The 21,154-nt window shown below is 43.0% G+C and overlaps 1 protein-coding gene across 1 annotated transcript; it reads left to right on the top strand.

Moving 5' to 3' along the window:
• The first annotated feature begins 258 nt into the window (after positions 1-258).
• Positions 259-20,139, top strand: HES3 (hes family bHLH transcription factor 3). Its single transcript, XM_033922425.1, has 4 exons — positions 259-321; positions 19,104-19,199; positions 19,322-19,403; positions 19,706-20,139. The coding sequence occupies exons 1-4, from the start codon at positions 259-261 to the stop codon at positions 20,137-20,139; spliced, it is 675 nt and encodes a 224-aa protein (XP_033778316.1).
• Positions 20,140-21,154: the final 1,015 nt, after the last annotated feature.

Here is a 21,154-nt window from a genome sequence, read left to right as displayed (position 1 = left end):
CAGATTAATATTTTGCTCCTGTATGAACTAACAAGGAATTCTAAAGCAAATGACAGAAGGAGACAATCTATGCAAAATCTTAATAAACCGTTACAGAATACCAGAGAGTGAACAAGAAGCTTTCAATAGCCGAGAGAGGTAAAAGGCCAGTTCTGGAGTTAGCAGTTAAAACCTTTTGGCTAGACTCTGAAGCGTGGAAAATCCTCAACCCTCCTCTCACTCATCGCTTTCATGGGAGATTCGACACACCCCAGGACAATGGAGCAGGTGGCTTCTGAGAGCAGATCTTCAGCCCTGCAGGATGAAGGCTTTAGCACATCTGTTAGCTTCACCCGTTATTAATTCCTGCAAAATTAAAGTATTAATGTCTAGTAGTCATAAGCTTTTAGCTGAACAAAGACCAATGAGAAATGGGCAACGTGGTAAGTGTGGATGATTCCTACTAGACTCAATATGTGTATGTGTTACACTTTTATGTTTGTTTAATAATAGTTTTCCAAAAGGAGCAGTTGACTTAATCATATTTAAACCTGTATGTGGGGGAAAAAAAGACATTTCACCAGGGACTAATGTCCCAAGTCCCAATAAATCTCTTCTTTATTATCTCTTTTATCTTGATTTGTAGTTCTTTTCTTTCCTCTGCAATTAATGAAATAAGATAACTCTCCTTTTAGCTACAGTGGCAAAATAATGCTCAGAATTTAAGAAGTTGGTTGGTTGGGCTGAGAAATTTCAGCACCCCCTCGTATGTAATAAAAGTGAGCCAAGTATAGGACAATCAAGCCATTGTGACATCACTGATGAGGTTAGCTCTTATTGGTGGAATGAGGCATTATGACATCACAGTCTCAGCTCTGGTTACCAGAGACTGAAACTCTTTACACTACCAGGGGGTGCTGGAAAGTTCTCAGCCCATCCAAGAAGATACGTGGACATGGTTCAATCACTGATCTGAAACAATGCCAAAACAGAATTTTCCCCCTCTTTTACAAAGGTGCGCTATGCTTTTTAGCGCATGCTAAATGTTATTGCATGCTAAACACGTGCATGTTATCCTATGGACGCGTTAGCAGTTAGTGCACGCGTTGATTCAGCGCACAATAAATCCGCGCTAAAACGCTTAGCGCGCCTTTGTAAAAGAGGGCCTTTGTTTCTGCAAATTGGCAACTAAAGACATAAGATAACCCTCTTTTCAGCTACAGTGGCAAAATAATGGTCGGAATTTAGGAAGTCGGTCGGTCGGGCTGAGGACTTTCCAGCGACCCCTCGTACACTGTCGCTTGGAATCAAATTAAACTTTGCATTTAGCTTATTGCTAGATAGTAATGCGGCTCAAGGAGGGCATTTACCTAGCGTTAAGGCCCTGGCTGGAAGTAGCGCCATTAAAAAGCCACCGACGATCGTGTCTCAGTCACGCAATGGCGCCGGGTACAGAATCATGCCTCCAGCAATTCAGGCACTGGAAATGTAGGCCAGGTTTTTCCAGGTCTGCATTTCTGGCGCCTAATGTGACTTTGATGTGAGCTGTAGCCTCCAAATGTGCTTTAGGCTGCCTGATACAATTTCTGGCATTAGCCATGCCCACAGTGGCATTAGGTTGCCCAGAGCACCCTGGAGGTTCAATTCTAGTGCTGATTTTTTTAGGTGCCTTGAAACTTGGTTAAAAAACATCCAGTGGCATAGTAAGGGGGGTGGGGCAGTCCACCCGAGGCACCATTTTGCCAGCACCCCCCCCCCCTTCCCACTCCTTCCCCTGCCCCTTCCCCTGTCTATTTTTAACTTCGGTGTGAGCAGCCACCGACTTGCTGCCCGCGTCGGCTTCGACGATGTCGCTGCTGTCACGTCTGGGACCTGCGCCTAGGAAATGACGTCAGAGAGAGCGCCGAAGCCGACCGCGGGGCAGCAAGTTGGTGGCTGCTCGCGCCGGGAGTTAAAAAGGTGTGGGTAAGGGGCAACGCGTGTGCGGAAGAGGGTGGGGGAAGGGTGCCACTGCCCCAGGCACCGTTAACCCTCGCAACGTCACTGAAAACATCATTTCAACTGTGTCTCTTACTGAGTTCAGGTGCCTTCTGGTGCCCCCCAAAATTGGCACCAGTTAGAGCTTCCAGGCCTAAGGCCCTCTTTTACTAAGGTGCGCTAGCCGATTTAGCGCACGCTAAACGCTAACGCGTCCATAGAATCTAATGGACGCGTTAACGGTCAGCGCACGCTAAATCGGCTAGCGCGCCTTAGTAAAAGGACCCCGCAGAGTTTAAAACGCAGAAAGGCAAACTACTGCAAAACCCCTTAACACGGTTGTGAGGTAGCCTTTTTCTATACGTTGACTGCAAAGTGCACTTTAAAAATAGGGCTCCTTAATTCCTTAATAATACAACTATCTTTTTTTTTTTTTTTTAATTTCTTTATTCATTATAAATCACACAAGTGTACAGAAATACATCATTTATAACTTCTATATAACACTTGAAATTATTTCTAATATCATCAGAAAAACATATACCCCTTCCCTAAATATTTCAAACAAAACTTATCATAAACATATTATGAATTCTTAATGATTGTATAATTCTAAAACCACCCCCTCCCCCCAGTGTGTACATGTATAGTATCCAAGGAAAATGATGTCTACTCGTTACAATATTTTTCCAATGGCCCCCAGATCTTTATAAAATTATTATAAATCCCTTTCTGCATAGCAATTACTTTTTCCATCTTATATATATGACATAATGAGTTCCACCAAAATGTATAGTTAAGATTAGTATAATTTTTCCAATTATTGGTAATATGCTGAATGGCGACCCCCGTCATGATCAATAAAAGTTTATTATTATGCAAAGAAATTTGACTTTTTTTTCCTCATTCTGGGTTTTTCTGTGATATATATCAACATTAATCTTAAAGCGTCATTTATTGAACCACGGCCACAAAGATTCTGCTTATTTCAGAGACTTTCCCGGTTGCGATAATGAGTTTCTGAAACAAAAAGAACGCCGAGCTCAGTCAGTGGTGAAGCAGAATATCTAACTTCTCATTTTACACCATCTCCGCGATCTTTGCGTTTATATATAATGTGTATTCAAGATTCATGTTTTGAGCTGTGGATTAACATTTCCACTTTCAAGCCTATGGGAAAGCCAATCCTGGACGCTGAGGTACTATAGTTTTCAAATTAGCAAAGACACATTAAATATCTGAACTGTCATTAAAGTCATTCTTCATTTTATTTTATTTTTTTAATCTTTAATAATTTTCAAATCTTAACAGTGTATTGCAAAAAGAATTTTTAAACATAAACGAATCAGGAAAAGCACTTTAAATATACAAACATTCTGAAAACAATCATTTCCTCCCATTCATCCATAAAAGTATAACCACATATAGAATTTCAATAAACTAAACACAAGAAATAATGATGCCTTCCCACCTCCCTCCCTCCCACCCTGGATGTGTAAGGAAATTAACTAAAAAGAAAAGGTACACGACAACTAATGTGATTCCACAAATGATGTCAACGGGCTCCACGCCCTTCTAAATGCATTACTATATCCCAAATATTCAGCATTCATTCTTTCATATTTGTAACTGCAACATAAGTTCCTCCTCCAAAAAGTATAATTAAGTCTATCATAACTCTTCCAATTGCATGTAATCATTTGCATTTCTATTCCCGTCATCATTAAGAAAAGCCGGCTTTTATAACGATCCAAAGAAGGTTTAACATGGAGTAAAGTACCACAAATTATGGCTTCATAAGTCAATGGTATCGATGACCCAAGTACAACATTAATTTGGCCAGATATCGACTTCCAAAAATTAAGTATCAAAGGACAATAAAACAACAGATGATCCAAAGTCCTTATATCAATATGACAATGCTAGCATCTATTAGATATCTGAACTGTCATTAAAGTCATTCTTCATTTTTTTAAGCTAAAGGAAATTTGTCTCCTTGGCACTGAACTAGAGCAACATGGTTCAAGCATTATTCATAGCCAGGATAGATTTCAAGTGGTCTTTGGAAAACGGTGGAAAGCTAACACAGATATTTCATAGTGTTAGCTTCTATTATGTCATGCAGGAAAGCAGGATAAAAGAGCAGCACACGAAGGGCAAGGCTGAAGAAATTAGCAGAAAATCGTGATTTTGTCAGGAGCAGAAAGGCTGGACAGCGACGGCCTGTGGGAGGCCAAAAGATGGCGGCCCACACCGAGGACTTGATTGAAAGCACCAGGTAGCCTGCTGCTTCCATACCCAGGCCACCCAAGGCATGACAGCTCACATTAGAAACAATTTTCCGGCAAATTTTACACTCCTTTCTAGTTTAGATGTCTGATTTATAGCCGTGTCAGTGATGCTTTATCATTCAATACGTCAAAGATTGAATGTCACTGCTAGAGAGAGAGAGTTTCTATTGAATACACTCACTGTCTCTTTTTACTGTGGTTTTTAAATGCATTGAGCTTCAAACTCTCCTTAGCTAAAGACGTTCGGTTTACCAGCTCGCGGAAAACGACGGCCCAAATACTGTATCTTTTAAAAACATGAAGGTGTTAACTCAGATATCAAAATTCTTCCCCGTTTGGCAAAGACCGAGCAGGATTCACTTCCAAAGCACGTTCAGCTCTTTTTTTTTTATTGGTAAAACGATTCCCTTTTTTGGTTGTTGATCATTCCTCTAGGCGCGACGCTTCTTTGGTGAGAAGCATGAGAAGGCAAAGACTTAGGGCTCCTTTTACAAAGGTGTGTTAGGGCCTTAAGGTGCGGAATAGCACGCTAAATTCCTGCGCGTGCTAGCCGCTGCCGTCTCCTCTTGAGCAGGCAGTAGTTTTTCGGGTAGCGCGCGCTTCAGGGGGAGTGGCAAGGAGGAGGAGGGGTGCCGGCACCCTAGCAAGACAGTGCCCAGGTCAGACCGCCCCCCACCCCTCCCCCCCCTTACTACACTACTGTTAGCAGAGCCGGATTTTCCTATAGGCTAACTAGGCTTCAGCCTAGGGCCTCAAGATCAAGAGGGGCCTATATTCAAATTGTTAGCAAAATTAAAATTACACTATTCTAAAAACAGTGAACACTAAAACACTGAACCGAAAATAAGGAGAAATTCTACGCTTCGGGATCGGAACCGGCTTCGGCCGCAACGGGGCGCCGACTTAGCTTCTCCCTTTCTTTTTCTCGCCCTGGGAGGAGGATCGGGGAGGGAAAGACGTCAGTCCGGAAACAGCTGGGCAAAGCCCAGCCCCGCGGGGAGAGAGGCAAAACGTGGATCCGTCAGGACAGGGCGGCCCAGACTGGCATCAGGGGTGGGGGTGGGGTGGGGGGTTTCAGTGGAAGGGGGATGGGAGGCAGGCAAGCCGGCCGGCATCGGAGGGGGGGGGTGGGAGGGTTTAATGGAAGGCAGGCAGGCAGGATGGCATGGGGGGGTGTTCAATGGAAGGGGGATGGGAGGCAGGCGGGCATTGGAGGAGGGGGTGAGGTGAGGAAGGACGCACTGGGGGCACTATGGACATAGGAAGGGGCAATGTTGTGTGTTATGTTTGATTAGTTATTGTTACAAGTACTATATATGGTGCTGAGAATAAATGTCCAAATAAGTGTTCTCGACTTTTTTTTATTTATTATCCGTGTCACATTTTTTATAAAGGTTAGTACCAATAACAACATGTTTCATTTAACATATTGATATATATCACAGTAATGATGTTTTTTATTATCTCATGTAATTTACAAACTTAAAAATGGGAGGTGAAAGGGCCTCATAAGTGGAATAGCCTAGGGCCTCTTTTCATCTAAATCCGGCCCTGACTGTTAGCAGATTAGAAATTAATGGGGTAATAGCTTGCTGTGATGTTGAATTCACCCCCCCAGAATGATTTTATAATCATGGTACCCAGCTAGGAGAAATAGGAAGGATGAAATCTTTGAAAAATTTTTATATGAGTATACATTAAGGCCTGGTCTCAGAAGCTGCCTAATCAGCTTTTGAGAATTGCACACGGGCGTCCTATACAGAATCGCACCTAAGCCCACCTAAAAAATAACCCGATACTCTAACTGACATCCATGTTACAGATGCCGGTTAGAGAATCGGGTTGCCTCTGAGCTTATCGTAGCAACCACAAAAAGCAGTAAGAAAGTCTAATGGACTTTCTGAGTGACCCAGTCTGTCTAAAGCACTCAAAAAATTATAATAATAAATGTGTAAAAGGGCTTATCATGGCAAGGGATCTCCCTGCCACAATATGTTTAGCAGCAACCCATCCCCACCCCTGCGAAGATTACTGGCAGGAGGGATGCCCAATCCCTCCTGCCCGGCACCCCCCTGAACGATCGCGGCAGGAGAGATGCCCTGCATATTTCTCATCATTCATTTATTATTAATAATAAAGAATTTATAATATTAATGCATATAAAAATGCATAGGTAAGAAATGATTAGATCCCAGAATTGGAACCAATACACAGCAAGTAAATAAACCATCTGATGTGGTATGGGGATTACAGTTGATCTAAAGACCTAAGTATACATATCATAAGAAATGATAGGATGAGAACAAACTATTACAGTATATTATATAACTTAGGAATCAAGGAAACTCTTATATCTTGGCATCCCAAGTCCTGTAAATTTTCTTCACACTTCTACCTCTAACCCTCTGTTGTAGTTCCTTCCTATTTCTCCTACTGTAAACCGCGTCGAGCTCTACGAACGTTGAGATGATGCGGTATACAAACCTAAGGATTAGATTAGATTAGATTAGATTCATTTTTTTGTAACCGCCTAGAACTGAAAGGCTTTCATGGTATATAAATAAAGATGTTATGTTATAATTGAGTCCTTGAACCTCCTACAGCTATACCCACCCCCCAAGAAAGACTCAAGTCACATTATCATATGGAACAGGTTTGTCCTGAAGGAAAGTCTCCAATTGGAGTTGGATCTGAAAACATATATTAATTCCCATAGTGATCAAGAATTCACAGGGAAATCTAGGCTCCTTTTACTAACACCTCCATAGCGCACTAGTAAAAGGAGTCTTAAGGAAAATGTTGCCCCAGTAGCTAAATCCTTAGACCTTAGCTTCAGGAACTGCCCTCTACCATATTGAGTCTGCTTGGATAGAAATACTGTACCGTATATTTGCTGGCCATAGAGGAGAGATCGGCATTTTTGTAAATATACTTTGGGTTGTTGATAGATTATCATCTTGCTCGGCATTTCTTATTTTAAGATTATAGAGAAGGGAAGGGACTTTAGTTCTTGGAGATCTGTGAAGCTAGACATCACAGGCACAACACGAGGTCAGTTTCTTTGGCGTTCAGAGATCATTAGCTCGGTGCGGCCTCTGGGGCAGGAGCGTGAAAGTGGCGGAAAAAATTTGTCTAAATAGAACCCCCTGAGACTGACACTGGGGAACTGCTGCTCACCCCACAGGAAGACCAGCACATTTCCAATTAGCAGAATTTCTCGGTTAATGTTCCACTAGTTAGTTTTCTGCCCCACAAGTTGACTCTTAAGCCTCAGCTCTGGTCTGTGAGAAAAACCACAAAGAGAACAAGACATGCTATATACTGTACTCGCAATAACTGTCATGCATCCTTCCTTTGATTAGACTTCCTTACACATCCAGGCCGGGTGGGTGGGGGAGGGGTGTGTATTCTGGATTGCTAAATTTACTTATATATAATATTGTAATTACATATGTATGTCTTCTTGTATTAGTTAGGTGAGGAGGGGGGAGAAAATGAATGTTTTATGTATTAATTGTGTATTTAAAGTGCGTTCTGTGTAGTGTTTATATTAAATTATTTGCATTGCACTGTCAAAGTTTGAAAATCAATAAAGATATTAAAAAAAAAAAAAATACACTATATAAAAAATACCACTATCAAGATTGGAATTCGTATTCCGAGGAATAATGCCAACATGTTCGCTTGGAAGGACTAAAATAAAACCTATGATTTTCTTTTCTTTTTTTCTTCCTTCTTGTTCCCATCTACAATATGAAGCCTTAACATTTTGGGTTAAAACTTACTTTCGCCTCATATTTGCAAATTTTACATTTATTCCACTAAAATGTGTCTTTAAAATATTTTTTAACAAACTATTATATAAAAAAATAAAAACAAAACGAAGATAAGGCAATACCTACCAAAGCTAGTCAACAAATGTATTAAGCTGATCCACTAAAAAAAGTATCTCTTTTGTGCAGTGGTTTTATTTCTATTCATTACCTTTAAAAGTGGACTAACACGGCTACATTTTTAACAGTGTTGTCAAATCAAGTGAAGTAATAGTTTTGCCTTTGATCATGTTTTGTTTGTGTGTTGAGATTATATTTATAAGGTGTGTTTTATAATTTTTATTTCGAAGTTATTCAAGACTTTGTGCAAAAAATGGGAGAAGGCCAGCAGTTAAAAAAAAATTAAAGACAGTAGCTTAACAGAATGATTTAATCGTTAATTAGGGATGAAAATAGATTAATAAGTTTTGATACAGTGCCCAGCAATCAACATTGGTGAACTGTCGGAGAGAAAGCACGCTTATTGTTAAAGCATTTCGGTAAATGCCCATTGTATCTTCAATAAGATATTAAAAATATATTATTTTTTCATGACTTGATATTCACAAAGATCCCCAAGCAGTTATAAGCAGAATTGACATCCATTATCACAAAATATTGTCAAATTTTGTAGGAATCGGTTCATTATCCCGTAAAAATGCGCGTGGAACTGAATTAGACTCCTGAAAAAAAGTAGTCCTTGCAAATCTGGTCAAAGTAATCAACTTATTATTAAATGACATCATTTTATTTTATAATGTGAGAAAAACACTTTCAAAAATAAAACATCCTACAGAAAGCCTTCTAAACCAGTGTTCTTCAACCACCTTCAATTTCCTGCCGTTCCATAGGGCCAGCATGTGCATCAGGCCCAAAACAGTGTTCTTCAACCGCCGGTCCACGGTGCGATCGATGCGGCATTATCTTCGAGCCAGCTCCCTCTTCCTGATTCAGTGCACAAAGCCACGGGCAGCGGCTCCTACAGGCGTCCTGCGCCTGAACCGGAAGCCTTCTCTCTGACGTTGCAACGTCAGAGGGAAGGCTTCCAGATGAGGCACGGGATGTGCAAGGTGCAATTAGTACTATTATGGGGTGGGGTCTGGGGTGGAGATTGGGTAGAGATGGGCGGGGTCTGGCCCATGACTTACCCCAGTGTTCTTCAACCGCCGGTCCACGGTGCGATCAATGCGGCGTTATCTTCGAGCCAGCTCCCTTTTCCTAACTGATTCAGTGCACAAAGCCACGGGCAGCAGCTCCTACAGGCGTCCTACGCCTGAACCGGAAGCCTTCTCTCTGACGTTGCAACGTCAGAGGGAAGGCTTCCAGATGAGGCACGGAACATGCAAGGTGCAATTAGTACTATTATGGGGTGGGGTCTGGGGTGGAGATTGGGTAGAGATGGGCGGGGTCTGGCCCATGACTTAGCCCAGTGTTCTTCAACCGCCGGTCCACAGAATAATTCTTTTATTTCTGCCGGTCCATAGGTGTAAAAAGGTTGAAAAACACCGTTCTAAACAGTCACAAAGTTGCGGCGTAAAATGTCTTCAGACTACAGGCTCCTTTTACTAAGCTGCGCTAGCGGTTTTAGCGCGTGCTAAATTGCCCCGTGCGCTAGATGCTAACGCCACCATTGAGCTGGTGTTAGTTTTTGGCACATAGCGCGGGGTTAGCGCACGCTAAAAATGCGAGCCCTATATCAAACAGTAGGTTGTCTTCTGGTTAGAGATAGTTTTTAAGAGCTCAGATACCGGGTCTTCTTTCTCTAAACTTGATCGAGTCTCAAGGACACAGTCATTCCAATGTACTGATTTTTCCCCATGCATCTCATTTTTGCCAGGGGAGCAGGGCAGGATTAATTCGTCGAGGGCCCCTGGGCACCCAAGTACACTGGGCCCCCCTGCCCCGCCCCCACCCCACCCTGCGCCCAGGCGGAAACAGGAAGCTGCGTCAGAGGGAGGCTTTGGGCAAGCAGCACCGCTTTCACAATGACACTTCCTGTTGTCTTTCTTACCCGCGTCGCTTGCTTGTCTTACTTTCCGTCGATGGGGGGAGGGGGCCGCGTTGCTGATTGTGGGGGCCCGCGTTGCCGATCGGAGGGGGGGGGGCCCGTGTTGCTGATCGATGCTGGAGGGGCCCATCGCCGTTTGGAAAAAACAATGTTGATGTCCTCCTTCATCGGGCCCCCCTGACCATTTCGGGCCCTAGGCATGTGCCTAGTGGGCCTATTGGCTAATCCTGCCCTGCATGGGAGACTAAAATCAACGTTTCCATCTGCATTTCACCAGCTGATCGACTTTTGGTACTTCTGCCTTATCTTCTGCAGGTATTAGCATAACAAAGATCATTTGTGGGCTAATAGAACTCCATTTGAAAGCCCTGTAGGAGCAGTAAAGAGAATTTTATGACAAGGAAGAAGATCATTAGGTGACAAATTACCTTAAACAAGGTTCTAATTAGCCTAACAATTTAGTGAACTTTGCTGATTAATTCATTCTTTTAACAATGAGGATGGGTGGAATAGGTAATGCAAGGAATCGTTTGACGAGAATGATTATCCTGCACCAAAAGAAACATCTGGGTTTTGTTCCCTTTATCGACACTTGGGGCTCCTTTTACGAAAGTGCGCTAAGCGTTTTAGCCCACGCACCGGATTAGCGCGCGCTAGCGTGCGCTAGCTGAAAATCTACCGCCTGCTCAAAAGGAGGCGGTAGCGGCTAGCGCGCACGGCCAATTAAGCGTGCGCTATTCCGCGATTTAAGGCCCTAACGCGCCTTCGTAAAAGGAGCCCTTGGATTTAGTTTTACCGAATGAGCCCTTGCGGTTAAAATAAATCCTATTTAATATTAAGGTCGTTCCCGGTCAGGGAGCTGAGGAAATCCATTTTTAACCGCGTGTGTTTCTTAATGTGTGTGTCCCATTGCAGTGCTGAGTTTTGCAAATTGTTTAATAGAAAAATAAAATCTTTAAAATTCGTCATGATGAATTGCTATCGCTTTTCCTGGTCTTGCACAAAATGTGTCCTATTGACTAAAGCCTTTTTCTCTATTACATCAAACTATTGGAGAAACTGCTATTTTATAGACATGAAACTTTTTAAAAGTAGTATTTACCAGGTTATATTTGATATCGAAATAAGAACATAAGAACATAAGCAGTGCCTCCGCCGGGTCAGACCATAGGTCCATCCCGCCCAGCAGTCCGCTCCCGTGGCGGCCCGAACAGGTCACGGCCTGTCTGAGTCACCAGAAGGGGCTCCCTTGCCACCTTGGTTTCCCATTGAGTCCTATCTTCCCATCGAAGTCCTAACCCTCCGGTCTTGCACATGCACGACCTGGTTGGGTTTCTATACTTATTACCTGGTTAGCTTTCTATACTTGTGTTACATCCCAGCTCCTCCCTCAGTATCCCACGATCCCTTTATCCCTCAGGAATCCGTCCAATCCCTGTTTGAATCCTTGTACCGTACTCTGCCTGATCACTTCCTCCGGTAGCGCATTCCAAGTGTCCACGACCCTTTGGGTGAAAAAAAACTTCCTTGCATTTGTTTTGAACCTATCTCCCTTCAGTTTTTCCGAATGCCCCCTCGTGCCTGTTGACCCCTTCAGCCTGAAGAATCTGTCCCTATCCACCCTCTCTATGCCCCTCATGATCTTGAAGGTCTCTATATATTAATTAGTTTTGATACAGTACTCAACAATCAACATTGGTGAACTGTCGGAGAGAATGCCCATTGTATCTTCAATAAAATATATTATCTTTTCATGACATGATATTCACAAAGATCCCCAAGCAGTTATAAGCAGAATTAACATCCATTATCACAAAATATTGTGAGACTCTGTAGTAATTGGTTCACTATCCCCCCCCCCCCAAAAAAAAAAAAAAAATGTGCATTAAAAAAAATAAAATAATGGAACTGAATTAGACTCCTGAAAAAAATAGTCCCTGCAAATCTGGCTTATTGTTCAAGCATTGTCAGACACATTTGTGAAAGATATATTTGCGACTAACAAGGCAGTTTGATGCAGTCATTATCAATCTTTTTACTCCTCTTAAAAGGATCAACAGAGGTTTTCTCTTCAACTGCATGAGTTAGTTATGCAAGCCAGATGTTTAGCAATTCTAACGAAGCCAGTGTCAAATGTTACGTGTGTAGGAGCACAAAGGCACCCTGCTTTATGTGGTCTGGGACTCTTTTGTGTGAAAGAGACACAATAAAGGGCCTTTGCACAATAATCCTATAAGTATTCTGCAGTTCTTTTTATCGTGTTCTTTTCAATCCTTGACTAACCACAGTGTTCTTTTAATACGCTATTAGCCTTTATTTAGCTATTCATCCAAATAGAGTTTTGCAAGGAAGCCTTTTGTGCTTCTTCAAACCAGAAGGCTTTTAAACAACTTTCAGACCAGTCTATAGAAATTCTCCAATCCTTCTATTTGTGAACAGGACTGTCAAAAGGGGTGACGCGTGCCTTAAGCACTTCATCATGCACTTTTTTTAAAAAAAGAAGAATTTTCATCATTACTGGTAAATTTTATATTTTTCCCTCATCGAGAAGCAGCATTTTCATATATGTCTGGGGCGAGGGATTCTACCATGCCTCAAAGTGCATCCACCACGTTGGAGTAGAACTGAAAAGACTGGAGGGCGTTTCTGTAATTCTCCACGCTGCGAGGTGCCATCCTGGTTGAAAAATAACTACCAAGAAAAAAAAAAAAAAAAGAGAGACCGGGGGTGGACAAACCAGCTCATCTCCGAGAAGGCTTTCTAATTAAAATAAAAAGAGAAAATGCCTTTGAAGGGTTAGCTGGAAGGCAGGATACGCCATGCTGGTTTATGATTAGAAGACAAATTTAGATGGAAGGAAGATGCTGGGGATAAGTCAAGGATTAGAAGTTCCAAACCTGGGTTGATATTCTTAGATTAGCTCTCATTTGCCACAACACAATGGGAATCAATTACAACCATCTTGTTGGGGAGGGGGGGGGGTCAAAATAAAAAGGGGGAACTATATAGACAAATTCGTAGATACAACGGGTTTCTGAAAGGGTCTTAACCCGACCTAAATGAATAAATAAATAAGAGAGTGATGTCATGAAACTTACAAATTATTCCCCACTTTTCTTGGCACTTTTTATTTCAATGAGGCAAATGCACAAGAATAGGGAAACCAAGCCACTGTGACATCACCGATGAGGTTGGCTCTTAGGCATTGGTGGAATGAAGCATTATGACATCACAGTTCAAGGGGCCGCTGACACTTTTCATTTCAATGATATGAAACGAAAGGAAAAGTGTGGAATGATTTGTAAGTTTCATGGCTCCATATCATTCCCTTTTTGGTTGGGCTGGGAACTTTTCAGCAGCCCCTGTAAATGGATACTTGGAGTAACGACAACATTTCAAATGCAGCAGCTTTTTTTTTAATTATTATTAAGGATTTTACAGGGGCAGCTGAAAAGTTCTCAGCCCAACCAACAAAGTTGGGGCAGTCTCCGTCAGGGTCGTACACATTAGTCCAGCAATTTTCCACTTTTTTCGTTCCATATTTTTCTGATGGAATGAGAAAAAAAAAAAAAAAAGTGGAAAATCACTGGACTTAGGAGAAAAATTCTATAAACAGCGTCCCGATTTTAGGCAGCCTACCGCTGCCCAAAAAGCCAATTGGGATGCATGTTTCTGGGGGAGAAAAACTCCTGAGGTAGGCCACCTACATTGGAGGTGCCTCCAGGAACCTAGTGAGTTGCGTCGGTCTGCCTAACCTTGCCTAAGGCTAGGTGTGGTTTTGCCCAGAAGTGGCCTTAGGTGGGCTAAGGTGGCCCTAGACCACCCTAGATGCCTCCCCAGGCCAGTGGAAGGTGCCAGAAATGTAGGCCAGCAAAATGCAGGTCTACATTTCTGGTGCCTTCAAGTAAACATGGCCGTTGAACTGATTGGTACACTAGATAGAGTTTGAGCCCACCGGGACAGATAGGGAACTATGACAAAGTACCTGAATGTAAAACCACTTAGGATATAAGTGGTATATAAATAAATAAAAATTGCCAAGGGAATCTCCCTGCCATGATCAGTTTGGTGGCTGCGGCAGGGATAACCCCCCCCCTCACAAAGACTACCAGTAGGAGGAATGCCAAGTCCCTCCTGCCAGGACCCCCAAAGCCACCACCCCCCGAATGTCCATGGCAGGAGGAGTGCCCAATTCCTCCTGCCACCTCGCTGACATATCCTCCAGCAGGAGGAATGCCCAGTCCCTCCTGCTGGAACCCCTACCCCCTGTAAAGACCGCGGCAGGAGGGATGCCCAATCCCTTTTGCCGGACACCCCCCCCTTCAAAAGTTGAAGGAGGCGAACAGTTGAGTCGCCTTTCACCTTGGTTGTGCGCAGTGGATATAGAGGTGCAGGACATGGGTGCAGTACAGGGTATGCAGGAGTCACTCTACTTACAGTTCTGGGAAGAAGGTGTGGTACACTTTCATCTACTTGATGTGAAAGGATGAGCTCATCTTTGGGAGGATGTTTGGGTGCGTTCATAGTATAACATGATCATGGAGAATTTGCATATATGGTGGGTATGTCACGAGGTCTTATAGCTTGCTGACATGTTTTGCCGAAGTAATGACAATGAGACTATCTTTCAGGTGGGCTTGAAGGGGCAGTCTGTCTGATGGCGGAGGATGACAGACTGGAGGGTGGAGGTTTTCCAGTCCTTTCATGAATCTTGCTACAATTGTATGTGCCGAGATGGGTCTGCCTTCTATGTTGTTGTGAAAGGCCAATATGGGGCTCAGGTGTACTTTAGTGGATGTTATCCCGAAGCCTGTGGTGAAGTAGGTATTTGAAGATGGTCGGCACTATGCAGGAGAAGGGGTTTTCCCCTTTTGAGCTGCACCAGTTCTGGAACCTTTTCCATCTGAGTGCGTAGGCCTTGCTTGCTGACAGGCTGCTAGTATGACTTCTGTGATCTCTGGTGATATGTGGGAGGGTTAGAGCCAGCCTTTTAACATCCATGCTCTTAGGGCCAGGGTCCCCAGGTTGGGATAGAGTGTCTGTCCCTGGTCCCAGGTAATGAGCCACACTTGTCTCAGCCATCACGGTGCTATGAAAATCTGTGTGGCTTTGTCCAGTCTGGTCTACTTGAGCATTCTGTGGATGAGAAGTGGAGGGCAGGGGAAGGGAAGACATATAGCATGCCTTGGCCCCAATGAATCGTGAAGGCATCCTCTTCTTGGTTGTATTGCGGGGGCTTCTTGGAGGAGAACCTGTTGCACTTTGCATTGTCTTTGGTGAACAGATCCATTATTGGGGTGCCCCCATCTGTGGAAGAGATCCTGTGCTATCTTAGGGTCCAATGCTGTTACCACTGTGCTAATGAAATGTGATGCACAAGGGAGGATATTGTCTCCCCTCTCACAGAAAAGTTGGGCTGCATATCATGCAAATCCTTGCTCCAATGAAGACTAGCAATTTGGTAGGCCTTAGATTGTAGAAGAGTTATTGTTGTGTTGACTGTGGTCACCGTCTCCGGGGCTAAGGCTTCTACCAATAGCCAATTGTCCAAGTAGGGGAAGATACATATCATGCTCTTGTAGAGGTAGGCTGCTGCTACTGCCATACATTTTGTGAAGACCCTTGTGGCAGAAGATTCTGAATGGGAGGACTCAGAATTGGAAGTGATGGGATAGCACCCAGAAGCGTGAGACCTTTCTGTGCGATGGGTACATTGGTATGTGTGAATACACATCCTGAAGGTCCAGAAAGGCTGGCTAGTCAGTCATCTTTCTGAATTAGTGGAAGTTTGGTTATGAGGGAGTGCTCCATCTTCTTGGGGATGAGGAAGTATAGAGAGTAGCATCCTTGGTTGTGCTCTGCCAGTGGAACAGGTTCTATTGTTCCTGCTTGAAGGAACACTTGAATTTCCTCAAGTAGAAGGGGGAGCAATGGCTCATGCTGGGGGCCTAGATTGTGACATGGAATGGAACCATTCATTGTATCTATCTATCTGATGTTATTTTCTTCCAGGCTTTGAAGAAGGTGGAGAAGTGGCCCTCAACTGGTAGTGGGGAGGCCGGTGGTGAGTTGTCAAAAACTGGGACCTACCTTTGAAGAAGTGGGAGCCTTTGGTTTTTGGTGGGTTTTGTCACTGATAGGGGGCGCCTTTGGGCTGTGGGTTTTTGGCAGTGGGGCTGCTAGTTGTCTGGCCATTGTATTGCCTTGAGGTGTTGTGGTGTCTGCAGAATTGGTTGGAGTATTGCCTTCTTGATGCTACTGGCAGAGGTTGGCTGCTGCTACTGCCATCTGAGGAGAGTGTCTGTAGAGTGTTGCAATGGTCTTTCATTGTGTCTTCTGCCTCCTTTGCTTTATTTCCAAAGAGATTTTCCCCAGAGTAAGGTGCATCCACAATGTGGTTGTAGGTATCCTCTCAGAGGTCTGAGGCTCACAACCATGTTAGTCATCTTGCCACAATGGCTACTCATGCAGTGTGAGTTGATGTTTTGAATGCACTGAAGGTGGCTCTGATCATGTGTTTGCCACATTCTTCCTGCAGAATGGGAATCATGAGTTCCCTTCCTTTTTGGGGGGAGCAAGGTTAGAATGTCTTCTGCTTTTCTTAGCTATGAGTCATTGTAGAGGATGAGATGGAAGGGGTGGTCGTCTATTCTGGTATTCAACATGGATCCATGGTAGATCTTTTTGGCTGTTGAGTCTAATGTCTTCAGCTCCTTGATGAGAGGATCATTGACATGTGAGCAGGAGCTCCTAGCAATAAGGTTAAGGAATCACCAGATTATGATCGAGAATGGCCCAGACTGCTCATTTTAATGTTAATGACAGAATCGGAGACAGCTAGGAAGTTCGGAAAAGAACATGAGATGCTCTGATTATTGGCTGCTAAAGGCAACGTTAAGTTTTGAGAATCTTCCCCTGAGAGAGCAAATCCGATCTAGGCTCGTTGGATGATATCACCAGGTGTAGCTGACTCATCCTGCTTGTCCATGGAGAATCTGAGGAACTCCTCTACTTCTATTTCTTTTTTAAAATTTATTTTCCACTCAGCTGGTGATAGAAAGCTCCCTGGAACTAGTAATTGCAGTATTTTCTTCATAAAGAAACTGATACCTTTACTCATAATTGCATTATTCTTTGATTCTCCCCTCCCCCTTTCTGAAATAGGAATAGTAAAATTTAGATGTGAAACGTGATATAAATGGCTGTGTAACTTTTTTTTTTCTTTAAACAAAACGACACCATACTCAGGTTTTTTTTCATGACCATAAACTATCTATTTTTACTTTTAAGCTCATTGACTTTTGAAGACACATCAGCACGGCAATTTGGAGTAGCTCTTCTGTGCCACGCAACATATGCTGCCTTGTGTCTCTTTCAGAAAGCGGAAAAATTGAACATCCTGGGAATTTGAATTACTACAACCAGAAAATTGTTTTATTGTTAGAACACTGAGTCTACAGATCTAGAGCTGCCTTAGAGGGAAGCGTGAAACTCGGAAAGAATGAACCGAATTACCACACATTGGGGCTTAGCTTTATTTTCCCCCTAGGAGTCGGAAGAAAGATTTCCCTCAAGGTGCGAACCAAACGACGGGAAGGGGTAAAACGCAGACCTGACGGACCTCATGGATCTATAACCGCACATCCTTAAAAATCTGAAGTCCGTGCCACTTGTAGTTAGTTTCTGGCTCTGACAGACCTCGGTGATAATTTAGCGCTGACGGATCCGTCTCAGCATAGGGAGGGAAAAGTATTAGGATCCGTCAGCGCTAAAATGTCACCGAGGTCTGTCAGAGCCAGAGACTAAAAGTGGCGCGGACCTCAGATTTTAGGAAACCGGTTTAAAGGATTCGTTTTAGAACCGCTCCAGCACTAGTCTCTGTCTCTGACAGACCTTGATGACATTTTTGCGCTGATGGATCCCTAATACTTTTCCCTCCCTATGCTGAGACGGATCCGTCAGCGCTAAAATATCATCGAGGTCTGTCAGAGACAGAAACTACAAGTGGCATGGACACGGACCTCAGATTTTTAAGGACATGCGGTTTTAGATCCGCGAGGTCCGTCAGGTCCACGTTTTACCCCTTCCCCCAAACAACTTAGCTCACGCGCCTTGAGGATTTTCATTTTAAAAGTTGCAAGTCAGGGACACTTGTCTATGTACTTTGAAGGAAGAGGGTCAGAAACTGTTTTGCCAGTGTGTAGAATGTACATCTATTTAACAATGAAAGAATACCTGGACAGACTTGGGGGTCCTTTTATCAAGCCGCGCTAGTGGGGTTAGAGCGTCGGACATTTCATCATGCGCTAACCCCCGCGGCCAGCTAAAAACCTAGCGCCTGCTCAATGTAGGCGTTAGCGGCTAGCACGGCAGGCGGTTTAATGCGCGGTATTACGCACGTTAAACCCCCTACCGCAGCTTGATAAAAAGACCCCTTGGTAAATAACCTGTCCTGATGAGGTTGTGAAAGCTCTTTCTTTGTGTCCAGAAAGGGGTAAGTTGTTGCCCCCGCTGGCACTTATGCTTACAATTCAATCATAACTCACTGAGCTAATATTTTTTTAAAACCAAGCGAGTTTCACTCCCTAAAGATATTGGATCAAGTTAATGTCATGTTTCTGCCCATATACTGTACAATATATTGCATTATTTAAGTTCAAAGGCTTTTTATTATCCGTCAGAAATTACAGACAGAAAAGCCCGATTGAGAACTATTGCCTTTTCCCTTTTCAAGAGACCAGGGTCAGAGGCCAGATGGTGCATTCAAATGTAAAACCGAGCCCAGCCTATAAATCCAGCATTCCTTCACTCCAGATTCCACTTAAGGCAGATCCCCATCGGAGATTTCAAGAGACCAGTCCAGGAAGATGATTACCAACTGTGAAATCCAGGAAAAAACGCAAATTTGCAGTTTTAGAAAGGTTTGTTATTCAGTTTACAAATACCAGTAATTAAATCTTTGCAGACTATAAATAAATCAACAGAAATATAAAGCTATGCATATACATTGGGTGTTGTTTATTGTTTTGGTTTTAGATTTCAAAACCTTTGATGGAAAAGAAGAGACGGGCGAGAATTAACGTTTCTTTAGAACAACTTAAAACTCTGCTGGAAAAACACTATTCTCAGAATGTAAGTTATAGATGATTGCTTTAGTATATCTAACAACTCAGGATTTTTCCCCCAGGTACTATGCATTCGTTTTATTGTATAAAGCTGATTCCACTATGGTTTTTTTTTTTGTTTTTTTCCAGATTAGAAAACGTAAGCTGGAAAAAGCAGACATATTGGAACTAACTGTAAAATACATGAAAACTCTACAAAACTCTATTCAAGGTAAACTGGAAAATATATGTGAAAGAGTGAGAATTTAGACTGTAATTAAGGAATTAACGGGTTAAAAAAAAAAATAGCAGCTTATTTTCCCGCTATAGGAAAACATTAAACAAGAGAGGAAGGAATGCTGTAATTATGATCATGAATGCTTGGATAAACGCAAGACAAGTTTAATTGAGTAAAATCAAAGTTGGTGGAAGGGCAGATAGAGTTAGGCATCAAATACTAGACCGCTTTTGTGCTTAATGACAGAATATCTTCTTAGTATTGCTGGTTTATTCTTTTTGGTCTGCTTGCGACAGGTATTTCTGGGCTGAAGAGCGCTGAATATCAGACAGGCTTCAGAAGCTGCTTGAATGGGGTGAACCAGTTTCTGCTGAGATCGGAAGAAGCCAGCGAGAGCTTGTGCTTCCACCTGATTCAGGACCTGGCCCAAGCTGTGAACGGCTGCACGGTCAGGACCACGGACAGCAGCATCGTCTCCGCAGCCCTGCCTCTTAACCACCAACCGCGCAACCTAGCCCAAGAGCACAAAGGACTCGCACAGGCAAACCACAGGGACACCGTTTCTTACCCCCAGACTCCGAATTCAAGTAAAATTCTCAGCCGAACCCCAAACGAAACCGCTCCTAATCAGATGAAAAAAGACTATAGGTCATGCTCTAACGTAGCACTGAATTCCCATACAAATCATAGCGTGCAAAACAGGACGGAGAATTTGTGGCGCCCTTGGTAACCGAGATTTTGTGTAATTACCTTACCTGAATGTATAAAGATGTATAAAAATGTTCTTTATAAAAATGTATGTGACAATTAACTTTTATTAACCATGATACATTTTATATATATAGATATTAACTTGTATTGTTTAAAATAAACTTATCTGTTCATAGTTTGCTAACTGTAGACATAAACATATCTTATTTTTTTTCTTTTCTACGTAATGTTCATTTTCTATTGGTACCAAGAGATATATGAATTTATAAGAATAAAAATGACTTAAAATTCCTCATACATTTTCATGTGATAGTATTTTGTGAAAATAATTAGGTAGCATTTCTATGCAGAACAAAAAGAAAAATGCGCAATGTTATCAAACATGAAACCTAGGTATCATGATATATAATAAGTAACTAACTTGTTTCCTTTACGCTAAATTGTCAGTAGTAGGGAAGGGATAAAACGCGGACCTCACGGACCTGACGGACCTCGCGGATCTAAACCCGTACGGCCTTAAAAATCTGAGGTCCGTGTCGGTCCGTGTACCTGACGCTTGTAATTTCTGTCGCTGACAGATCTTGATTGAGATTTGAGCGCTGACGGATCCGTCTCAGCATAGGGAGGGAAAAGTGTTAGGATCCGTCAGCGCTAAAAATCTCTTCGAGGTCTGTCAGAGGCAGAGACTCGTGCTGGACTTTGGAGACTTCTTTTCCATAACGCACGTCCAAAACCTATGTCCCCGCTCTCTTGGCTTCTGCTCTGCCGCTCCAGCACTAGTCTCTGGCTCTGACGGACCTCGAAGAGATTTTTAGCGCTGACGGATCCTAACACTTTTCCCTCCCTATGCTGAGACGGATCCGTCAGCGCTCAAATCTCAATCAAGATCTGTCAGCGACAGAAACTACAAGCGTCAGGTACACGGACAGACACGGACCTCAGATTTTTAAGGCCGTACGGGTTTAGATCTGCGAGGTCCGTCAGGTCCGTGAGGTCCGCGTTTTACCCCTTCCCTCAGTAGTATTATATTTTTT

This window comes from Geotrypetes seraphini, chromosome 15, assembly GCF_902459505.1.
Source record: "Geotrypetes seraphini chromosome 15, aGeoSer1.1, whole genome shotgun sequence".
Taxonomy (NCBI): domain Eukaryota; kingdom Metazoa; phylum Chordata; class Amphibia; order Gymnophiona; family Dermophiidae; genus Geotrypetes; species Geotrypetes seraphini.
Note: the sequence above shows the minus strand (reverse complement) of the source record. Positions and strands in the feature narration are given on the sequence as shown.

What these genes read in the sequence shown, in the direction of transcription:
- HES3 (XM_033922425.1), top strand. Translation starts at nt 259, where the DNA reads ATGGAGCAGGTGGCTTCTGAGAGCAGATCTTCAGCCCTGCAGGATGAA. An exon ending in ATGAAGGCTTTAGCACATCT is followed by an intron (nt 322 to 19,103) that starts GTTAGCTTCACC and finishes TTTTGGTTTTAG; the next exon opens with ATTTCAAAACCTTTGATGGA. An exon ending in TCTACAAAACTCTATTCAAG is followed by an intron (nt 19,404 to 19,705) that starts GTAAACTGGAAA and finishes TGCTTGCGACAG; the next exon opens with GTATTTCTGGGCTGAAGAGC.